Source organism: Ceratosolen solmsi, unplaced genomic scaffold, assembly GCF_000503995.2.
Source record: "Ceratosolen solmsi marchali unplaced genomic scaffold, CerSol_1.0 scaffold30, whole genome shotgun sequence".
Taxonomy (NCBI): domain Eukaryota; kingdom Metazoa; phylum Arthropoda; class Insecta; order Hymenoptera; family Agaonidae; genus Ceratosolen; species Ceratosolen solmsi.
The window spans coordinates 6,341,210-6,353,258 of record NW_011948421.1 but is presented as its reverse complement, the minus strand read 5'-3'; the positions used below and the strand labels follow the sequence as shown (position 1 = coordinate 6,353,258).

Sequence of the window (12,049 nt, the reverse complement as noted above, 5' to 3'; positions counted from 1 at the left end):
TACTCTTTGTTGTTTGCGATGCTATCATTAAAAATTTCGTTTAGTTTTCTAGATACGTGTACAAGACAATGATATTCCCATCAAAAAAAAGTTTTGTAAACAATTATAATAAAAATAATATCTTGCAAATATATCAAATTTCTATTGCATGGAAATATCTTGAATGTGAAGTTTAGAAATTATAACTTTTTTGAATTATAAAATTTAATCGAGCCTACGTGGCTATACATAAAAAGGAATGCTTAAAAATTATTTTTTAATTTTGTTCATTTATAGTTCTTAGATTTTAATTAATTATTTGAATTAATTTATCTTGAATCTTTATAACGAAATATTTTGTTGAATACATAATTGGAAAAATCAAATTTATTATCATAAAATTGAAAATACAAAGTATTTAGAGTGTTTTTTCTATTTATTTAATATATAATCATTATTGAATAAACATATTTTGAATATTAATAATAATATTATTTATTGAACACAAAAAATTATAATTTTAAATGAAAATTTGTACAATTTTTTTTTCAATATCTGCAAAAACGTGTTTGTCCATTTAAGAGGATAATTTTTAAATGAAATATTATTATTGTATTTTATTCTAAACAATGTTAATAAATACAACAAAATAGATAATTGAAAAATCATAATTATTTTATATATTATAAAGAATTAAAATAATAATTTATGAGTAAAATGATTTTTAAGATTTATCTGTATAATTAATTATAAATATCATCATATATTGAAATATTAAATAAAGTTATTTATATGGCAAAGTATATGTCGTAATTATAATCTCTTAATTATTCTGATATTTTAATAATTTAAATAAATATTAGCATTATATACTAATAAAGATAACTTACCTACGTATATATAAATTATAACTTTGTTCTATGAAAATTATAAATTTAACATCAACTAAGGCTAAATAAATTCTCTAAATATATATAAAATAATTCTTTAAAAAAAAGATTAAATATTAACAATGTTAGAGACAATTAGCTCGTATTTATTGGAAATTTTGTACAATCGCTAACAAACGTTTAGTTACGATGAAACAAGAAGAAGTGTTTGTTTCTTTAAAAAGAAAAACCAACTAGATGTTTTTCAATTTACTATATAGTATCAATTACTTATTAGTTTTTAACTTCTCTTTGAAGTCTTAACCGAGATCATTTAATAATAGAAAAAGTTTTACGATGCTTTTCTTTACGAAATACTTAAAAGCCCATTTACAAAAGAAATCAATAAATAACAATTCACATCGTACAAATGACGCGTTACTTACGTATACACAGAACTTGATACTTCCCGGTACTATCTCTTTCATCGTTTAAATAGTAAAAAGAAAAAACTAATAAAGGAAAAAATTAAAAGAAAAATAACACAAAGAAATTCCTTAAAATTATACACATTACTGAGAAGCATATTAAACTTTTCCATTTGATTATTTTTATCAATATTCACGAAGCCACTCTCCTTCTCTCGCTAGACGACCTGCTTGTGCTTTCCTTGAAATTTTCTTCAACTTGACATCTAGATATTCAAACTGCACAAGCTAATTTTTACTATGACTATCTATATAATATCTTCATTCTTTCAGTGACATCTCATTTCATTACTTGGGTTCATCGACAAAATATTAAAACGCGTATAGCAAGCAAGCGTATTTCACTTCCTCATATTTTAAGCATCGTCGAAGACCACACCCTTTCTAACAGTTGCTTTCACTGCTTTCCGTAATATTAGCAGATCTGTTTCCCCTAGCTTCGACCGAAGTCGATATCGCTTGGATACTATCAGGTGATTCAATAACCTCAAAACCCTCTGAAGAAGAAGCCTCGGTTACAGAGGACATCTCAATACCGGAAGCTAAGCTAATCGATGGAGCTATCGACACTGCAAATGACGATGATCCGTTCGTCATCTCTGTTGACTCAGTATGAGCTGAAACAGATGGAACAATTTTAAGTAATATCTGCCATATATTTTTATTATGTTTATAGTTATAACTAAGATAGTTTTCAACATTTTTACAACTTCAAATACAATTAGTTCAAATCTCAAAAGTGATTTTTAAAAGTAAACGATTACTTATTTATTAATATTATTTTAATAGTAAGAATATATTTATATATTAAATTCATTTAATTTTATTTAACATATATAACTTTCGTAGCGTATTATAATTAAAAAAATATATAATGTAAAAATACTTTGTAAATAAAAAATTATATAAACATACATAGATTAATGTATTGATTAATACAATTTTATATTATAATTTTTTAAAATTTTAATTATGTTTGTTATATTTTAAATACTGTGTGATTTGAAAAAATGTTCGATCGCGTAATTCTACGATAATATTGGTGTTTGCTTTAAATTTATGGTGTTTGTCAAAATGTTAAATTTATTTAATCTTTACATAATAATAATGAAGTTTCAATACTATAAAATCTGTTAAAATTTAAAAAAGTATTTGTAAAAATTATCGTCCATATTATGTATAAATTTATAAGTAATATAAAATGTATAGAACTGTAAAAATATATATATATATATAATAAAAAATATAATTGCATTTGATAAAATGTATTGAAATAAATAAATTTAATAAGTTTAACTTTTTATAAGATAATTAAAAAAAAAACATTTTATTTTTAGGAAATTTTTAGGACAGATTTAAAAACAAAACTATTCTCTAGTATTTTCATGAAATGACTAATTTAAACTACAGTTCAATTTGCATACAAAATTAATGTAGTAATTTTACTGTCAAACTATAATTTGACATTTACATTACTTACAGTTTCAATAATATGTTAACTTTACTACCATTAATCATATTGGAGTTACATCTATTGAAGGGTATCAGGATTTCCACTCAATATTATATCACGAAACAATACTCAACTTTAGTAGCAAATTAGATCACAATTTCATATTTTGTGTTTTTCAACTTGATTTTATACGTGTGCCGATTTGAGATTAAGCATGTCATCAAAAAGAAAAATATGTTACCCTGATAACTGGAATTAATCGAAATAGGCTACACATGGGTAATTTTGAAAATTAATGTGCAAAATAATCATATAAATACGATAATTGGAATCTTTCTTTCTTCTTCTCTACTTTGTTCTTTTGTTAACTTTTTATCTTCAAACTTTCTGGATTCACATGATCTTATAAAACGTGAAAATTTAGAAGCTGTCGGTGATAAGAGAGGAGGGAAGAAAAAACAGACAAACAATTAAATGTTTAATAAATTTTATAAACTGGAATATAAACATTCATCAGAATTTAATAAAATTGAATCTTCATATAATTAATTTGTAACTCTTTGTTTTTATATTATTTTATAAATATAACAATTGTATAAAAAAATTATAAATTAAAATTATTATTATTATTTTTATTTAATTTTTAATTAATTTTATTTTTAAATAAAATTTCATTGAGAAATGTAATATTGTGCTTGTAATTACAAAACTCAGTATAAGTTGAATTCAATTTTATATGATTCTATTTTAATTATTAAAATGAAAAATTAGTACGCATAATTCTAAACAAAATATTTTTAAATGAAGGTTATTTTTTTTTTAATAATAATTATACGATTAAATTCTATTGATAAATTTATAATTCACTTCTGGATTTTGTTCTCTGTTATGCATAAAATTTTTTATTTTATTAACAAGGACAAATAGAAAATATATATTAATTCTTGTATGCATTTTTAATCACAGAAATGATTTTTTTAATGTAATTTATTGTTTAATAAGCATTATATTCATTATCATAGATAATGATGATAGAAGTATAGATACAAATGTAATTATAAGTATGTATAATATTTATAATATTCTTTATAGAATACCCAATATACGAGTTAAGTCAAATATTTATACTGGTTGGTAAGTAGTTATGATTCCTACTTTTTACATTCGAGAAAAAAAATCCCGCCTTGATGCAAAAAAGATAGTTTTATCATAATTTATAATAAGTATTAGCACTTACTATTCGTCCTCTCATTTTGATGCACCGGAATGCCAGTAGCGAACTCAGTAACTCCCCACATGTTTTCTAATTGCGTCAAATCACCAACATAATCATGCATAGTCCGCTGATTTTCTTGCAATTGTTCCTGCTGCGATTGTTGCTGGTTCCGGCTGGTGTTGCTGTTCGGCCAAAGATGTTGAAGTTGACAGAGACCTTATTAAGGCGATATCTGACGTAGATTGCGGCTGTTGAGCGAAACGTGTGACTCCCCAGAAATTACTCAATCGTGATAAATCTCCAAAATAGTCCTGTACGGAACGTTGAACTTGTTGCCGCAATTCTTGATGTTGTTGATGCGGTTGCTGCGGTTGCTGTGTTGTCGCTGGTTGCATGTGATTACGATATATCAATTGTTGTAATTGAGCTTGCTGTAAAATGACTGGTAGTTCATAGTGATGAAAAAAGTATAACATTGAGTGCTGTAACAATCAGAAACGAGTAAGTTATTAATTCTTTAAAATCTCATTTAATAAAATATAATATAAATATTAAAAACTCAAACTAAAAAAATCAATATATTTTCAATGTCAGTAAATCTACGTAAAAATTTGAATAGTCAGAACTTCATTTTCACTTTTTCTAAGCTTATAATATATATAATTCTATTTTTACATAAATACAAAATTTATATACAAAATTTTGTATTTATCATTAAAATTTCCCAATTTTTTAACGCGTTCATAATTGAATTTCTGTCATTATATCGTAAATATACACTAAAATGATTCTATTAATAAATTTATCAAAAATAAAGATCATAGAAAAATGATAAATCTTTAATAAGACAATTTCAAGATAAACAAAAGAACTATGGAAATATGAAACTTAATAAATCATGACAGTTGTGAAATCGGATCTAACGCGCATTGCGTAGTACGTGTGTACTTAAAACGTGCCCTTCGAGAGTAGAAAAGCAGTAATAGTGAGGGGTTAAGTTCTCAGGATCATTTTTCTTTTTAAAATCCAACCCCTGTCAAGTCCAGATGAATTGGCTAAGTATAAATTGTTACGTTATAGGTTACTTAAAAAATATAAATATTTTGCTCCAATTTTTAGAATAGCTTATTCATATGTACAAAAATCTTATTTTTTAAGATATTTAACTACTGATATTTGTCAAAAATTGTAATTATATAGATTAATGTTGACAATAGATAATAAAGAAAATTTATTTATTAAATAAATTTATAAAAAAAATTTATCAAAAAATCTAGAATCTAGTAAATGATTAATAATTAACAGATACATAATAAAAAAAAAGTTTGCATAATTTTTTTGTACTTTATTTTCATAAATATATTATTCCTTTAATTATATCATAAAAGATTGAAAATAATATTATTCAAGTCATAAAAACTACAGAATTAATATAAATGAAACCGAACACCTTCGCTTATTCAACCTTTACAAAAATAAAATTTTCTTAATTTTATAAATTAAATTATAAATAAAAGATTAAAAAAAATTATATTTTTTCCAATTAGAAGGAATGTATATTCATTTCAACTTTATTTGAAGGAATAAAAATAAATAATTTAATTAGTTAATAATACTTGATTCTATTATAATTTGATTGATATAAATCGACCTAGTACAATAAAATATATTAATTAATGTTTATAAAAAATTAACTCAATTCTAATAGATTTGCATTAGGAATTTGAAATGCATTAACTATAGAAATAACCAAACTATAATCAATTAATACAATACTACCATCATTTTAAAATGTTATAATCTGATAATAAAAATATTTGTGTTTGGCATTGATATTATTTCTGATGTTCCTAAAATTTTATAATCAAATATTAATTAATGGAGGTAATTTTATTTCTGTGATTGTAATACTTTAAAATTGTTCTCTAATTTGTTTTATGGACTAAGCAGTCCCATTTAAATGATATATTAATGTGTTTTCTCTTCAGTAAAAACCACACTGGCATACATATTAATAAATTTAAAAAAAAATGGTTTTTACTTCGGATACTTCATTAAACTAGTTTCCTATTCAATAAAATTTTGAAATTACAAAATTACACGCGTAAAGAATAATTTTTAATAAGTTAAGAATATTTAATAAATTAACTAACAAAAAAATGGAACTTTGCTCTCGGCTTCTAATCAGCCACTAATAATAATTAACGGTTTGATTTGAATTTTATAAACGGTGATCACGCTTTCGAAGACCGTCATGGATTGCAATGCCATACCTAAGAATGTTATGTTGTAGAATTTATGAGCATGCACATATAAAGAAAATACGAGAAAGTTCAATTTCTGCAGTATTTATCAAATTTTTATGGAAATTTATTATTTTAGAGTATTAAAAATATATGCTTTCTTTTTTTATTATATAAAAATACACGGTAAATATAATTAAATTATTTAAAATAATAAATAATTCTAATTAAAAATTAAGAACAATTAAAACTCTTCAAAATTTATAAATAGTTATGTTTATAATATTAAAACTTTACAGTATTAATATGTTTATAATGACAAAATTATCTAAAGTAAAATAGACATTGATACCTTGACGATTAATACTCGACCTTTTTTAGTAACAACAGAAACAAAATTACTTTACATATCAAAATAACAGTGATTATATACCAATATTTTCTAGCATTAAAAATTATAACATCTGAAGATTATAAATTTATCAGATTTAACTATGACTTCTCTAGCGATTAAAATAATAAAATTTGAAGGTTACAAATTTATCAGATTCAATTATTTAATAATTCCCTATCAATTTATATATTTCAGACAAATATCTATTCAGCGATATTTTTAACTTTTAACAGGACTTATCACTTTATTCGATTTATATTGTTTACGATTTATATGATTTATATATTTGTTTAAATCGGAAATATGCATAATAATTATTTAATGATGTTCTAATATTAATATTCCTTTTATAATGGAAGTTATAAAATAAGATCAATTACTGAATAGGTTTAACAGAAAACAAGATTGTTTATATTATTCATATGGAAAATTATACATTAAAATATTATGTTACAATTAAATAATGTTTCAAACATTATTTATAAAATTTATAACTCACTTATACATATTCAAATCTAATCTATTTCAACATTTAAAAAATTAAAAATCATTATGCACTAGTAATATAACAGTTTAAATATTAATTTATATTATAGGAAAAATTTCTTCATATTATACAATTAAGAAAAAATTTAAACTCTATTAAATATCATGCCATTCAAGTATATTAAATCTTATTAGGTCATATTATTATTTACAAAATTCAAAGTAATCTATGATAAAATAATTAGAAATCAATAGGTAACTATTATAATTATTATTAATTAAATATTTCATAATTAATTAGGAATGTAATTATAGATATAAACATCTTTCTTTATAGTAACAAATTTAAGGATGGCTATAGTATTACGTATTTAATTAAGACTTTGTTATTAAAATGACATATTAGAATAGTGATAAAAAATGATTTATATATAATGAAATGCTTAAAACATATTTAATTACATAATATATAGTAATAATATTTGATTTTAAATTCAACGAATACAATTACAAATTAACTAAAAATTACAGCTAATTATTTTGATAGTTAATAGATATTTTAATATTGTCTAATCTTAAATAAGTTTAAATTGCATATTAACTAATTTACATAAATTCCATGTATCCATATTTAAAAAAGAAAACTTATTTTTGTCAATTTTCATGAGTAAAGATGTTTAAAAATAGATATTGCGAAAGAAACAAAAGCAATTTCCAAACTGTAAATGCATAGATCTAATAAATTTAATATTTTACAATAATTTAAATAAATATAACCAATATTTGTAATTTTTTAGTAGTAGTTAAAAGGTATCACACAATTAAAAATTAATCGCACAGAAATATTAATAAATATAGATCTTAAATTTTAATATATTTATCTGCATCGCGTAATGCACAGATAATCACAAATTTACATTCGTACGCACATTCGTACGTCTGGAATTTAAAAATACAAATGTAAATATTATTCATGTATACTAATACAAATATAATAGGTTAGAGAGAACTCAAATAAGCTCATCGAAGCTTCCTAAGTATATTTATCAAAACGATAGCAGGTACCGGCATATTCGAGGGCGTTAATTGCACGCAGTTAAGTGTTTGATGAACTTTGACCTACAGCCAACTAAAATTACGCAGAATTATAGTTGGATATAGGTACATCAAGCTGCCAAGAACTTTGAAATTTCCTCCAAATATATTAGTTGGTTAAAAAATATTGGTCTAGATTAGTATGTAATTATAAACTATATTTTTTTTAATTCTAAATGTAAATCTACAAATTTGCATGCGGAGGTTTCGTGAAATCTATTATTTTTATGAATCTTTAAAATGATTATTAAATTTAGGATCGTGAATGTTTGTTCAATTTGTTTAATAACAAGCTTACTATAAATTAAGTTACAAACATATTTTTTTAAGTTAGGATCTAATTTTATTTTACAATTTATAAATTTTTATTTTATCAGTTAATTAAATTTTTTCTTAAAAACTTATAGTATTATATCATATTTTAACTTAAGTTTAATATAATTGTATTTGGATAGTAATGAGTAATGTCAAAAATAATTTTATTGATAAATTTTGAATGATTTTCTTTTTAATAGTCAAATCATATATATATCTATATATATATATATATTATATTTACGTGACTCTATAATATAAAATAAATGATATTAAATGTACCCTAAACATTAGTCTAGAAATATTTAAATTATGGGAATCAGCATGCTAATAAATAAAATAAAAAATAAATAAAATAACGAAATCAATAAAAAGGAAATTAATAATATTACTTTGTTTTTAATAATTCACGTATTACAAGAAAAACGAATATTCACTTCTTACCGTGAGAAATGAAAAGATTGATCGAAATAGAGAAAAAAACAAGAAAAAATTACAATAAGTTAACAGAGAGAGAGAGAGAGAGAGAGAGAGAGAGAGAGAGAGAGAAACATCTAAAAAGTATTTTTATAATGGATTCCTGTATTTGACATTTAAATATACTTAAGAAATTAGAATGAGAAAGAAAGAGTAATACAAAAGATATTATGAAAGAGAAATGAGCAGTACTAAATGGAGGAATAACTATGTCGCGATTTACTCGACGAAACCTATAAATGGTTTATATATTTATCCAAATATTTCATTTAATGTAACAGACACTACGCACCTGATTGTTCCATAATATGTAACGCAAGCCAAAAATTAATCTAAATATATCGAGATTATAATAAGCGTGCTTTTCAAGATGGTATGACGCTTACTTTTTTATTCTTCATAATTCAATTGTTTTTAACAACACAGTGAAAGATGCCTTTATCAACTGAGAGAAACGTCTGAATATCTGATTACTCTGTATGTGTCGTTTACATTATATACATTATAGATATATATTTTAATAGTTTTTAACTTTTTACATTTATTAGTAGTTTAATACTGAGAATTAATATACTTTAATTAAAAATTAATTAAAAATAATAGCTTATTTTATAATTGTTTTCAAAATTTTAAATATCTTAGAATTAACATTATTTTATTTTAAAATTAGGAATCGTATTTTAATGTATTATGACCATTTTTAATCATGTATATTTCTATACTTACATTCATATTAAATATAATGTATTAACTTATAAAGATATAATAATGAATTTGTAACTAATATATTTGGAATACATATTAAAGTTATATTAAAAAATTATTTTAACATAAACATAATTAAGTTCCATTCCATTTACAGTACAAAATATTCAAAAAGCATGTATAAAGATAGTTGTAGAAATATAGAATATTTATTATATTTTTCAAATATTTAAATATTTATCATACATTTTATTATTTTCAAAATAATTACGAACATTAAAATATCATTCAATATTACTATATATAGCTTAAATAAAATTTCTAATTATTTACACATGGATTTGTTTTATTTTATTAATTGTCAATTTCATTATTGTATGTATAATTTAAAATAATCTAATAAAGTATAAAAAATAGACTGAAAATAAATATAAATTTATATTTATGATTTATTTTCACTTTCCGGTTAACACTCATATAATTTACACATTTTCACTTACTTGAATAAAAAGCCATGAAGTTACAAGTGCTAAGCTGCTATATTGTCCGTTGAAGCGGTATTGATAAGCGTAAAACGTAAAATGGTATAAATAGAAAAATCTGAAAAATAATTTAATAAGTATTAAAGAAAATATATATCTTAGAATTTGAAGATTTATAATAAAATTTTAATTAAAAATTGAGAATTAGATATTTTAATTACAAATAATCAATATTAAATACAATATGTAGTTTTAATATTTATAAAATTTAAAGAGTCATTTAAAGTTATAAATTAATTAGTAATTAATTGCAGTAGAACATTTATATACTTGATAAGAATTGAAATCAATTTTAAATAACAAAAAAATAATTTTTAAGAATGCACTCTCTTAAACATTCTACTCCTAACTTGATATTATATTTTCTATCATTATTTTTTTTGTCGAAGCCTTAACAGCCTATCTATTGAGATATACGATAAAATATATGTTTTACCTATGTTTTTATAAATTTCTTATTTTTTGTACTTATTGCACTATCATTATATAATTATTATCGACTAACTTTCTATTATATGTTTTATTTCAGAAATTTTATTTAAAGAATTCTATAATGTTATTTCTTTCATTCTTTGTATCTTCCATTTCTTAACAAAAAGTTACTAGCTTATTACTATAATTAAAATACGAATACTTATTTGAGAAATTAGTATGAAACTAATTGGTAGCCTCAAAGTTTTATAATTTCAATTCCCGCATTACAAAATAGTTATTTATTTTAGAAGTCATTCATTTCTAAACGAATAACGTATACAATATGTAGTAAAACTTAGAAAATTATTTTATATTGTCAAGTAATCGAACACAAATTCTTTTTATCTTACTTTATAAAGAATACATTCAAACACAATATAAAATTCAATACATCAAGAATACAAGTTATATTTGTTCAAGAGAAATATAAGCCTGTTTTTAAACATATTTTTTTACTAAATTATCATTATAAAATAAAGTATGTATAGAATAAAAGATTTATTGAGGATTATCTAAAAACTATTTAAAATTTGTTGAGATACATTATAAACATTCAGATATGAACATTATGAATTAAATCTAAAAAATTTATTTATCATTTCATAAAATTTTTTTCATAAATATGAAAATTAACATTTCAAAATGAACTTGTATGAATTATTATGGAACATTGACTACATAACTGTTCAAGAATGTAAGAAAACTCCCAGTTCATTAAACATCTGGAAAAATCGAGATAAGAGTTCCGAAAAAGGCAACTCTGGGCTACGCGAGTAATAACATTCAAAAACGCGCCTCGGATTAACTAAATCTAAACAATTCAGCAAAACTTAGAATATCATAAGAAAATAACTTCATAAACACATCTGGCGAGAACAAGACTCCAAGTATCCAGCAAAACAAGTCATAAAACTAATGCTACGAGACATTTGACACGGCCTCGCCATAAAGCATCTATCGACGACAAATTATAAAACATCTGGCGTACACAAATCATAAAATTAGCCTGAAAAACACAAGCCAGATGATACACTCAAAAACAATGCTACACCTAACCTTCACAACATTGACCGATCGCAACGCGCATGATTATAAGAAATGCATGCAACAATGCTAGGATGGAGAGGGAAAAGCGCGGCATCAGGACCCCCCATCATGGAAGGGAGTTGAGCAAGACCCGCTCTCATTGAAGCCTCTATCTTGGAAAGACTCACTGGTGGGAGACCCCACCACTCGAAAGGCGCCGTGATTAGAATTACCATAAACTAAAGAAGAATTCTGATTGGGCACACTAATAAGACTAAATCTCATTG

General features: G+C 22.8%; 1 protein-coding gene across 1 annotated transcript; it reads right to left on the bottom strand.

Moving 5' to 3' along the window:
- Positions 1–1,247: 1,247 nt before the first annotated feature.
- LOC105361456 (uncharacterized) lies at positions 1,248–10,319 on the bottom strand. The gene is made up of 3 exons (XM_011498636.1): positions 10,221–10,319; positions 4,027–4,487; positions 1,248–1,953 (listed from the first exon to the last, which is right to left on the bottom strand). Exons 2-3 carry the CDS (start codon positions 4,124–4,126, stop codon positions 1,721–1,723), a joined length of 333 nt encoding a protein of 110 aa, XP_011496938.1. The 5' UTR covers positions 4,127–4,487; positions 10,221–10,319; the 3' UTR covers positions 1,248–1,720.
- Between the last annotated feature and the right edge of the window lie 1,730 nt (positions 10,320–12,049).

Bases quoted from the DNA above. Each gene is read 5' to 3' on its own strand.
- LOC105361456 (XM_011498636.1), bottom strand. From the start codon at position 4,126: ATGCATGATTATGTTGGTGATTTGACGCAATTAGAAAACATGTGGGGA. The intron at 1,954-4,026 runs GTAAGTGCTAAT...CATCTGTTTCAG, and splicing joins TCAAAATGAGAGGACGAATA to CTCATACTGAGTCAACAGAG.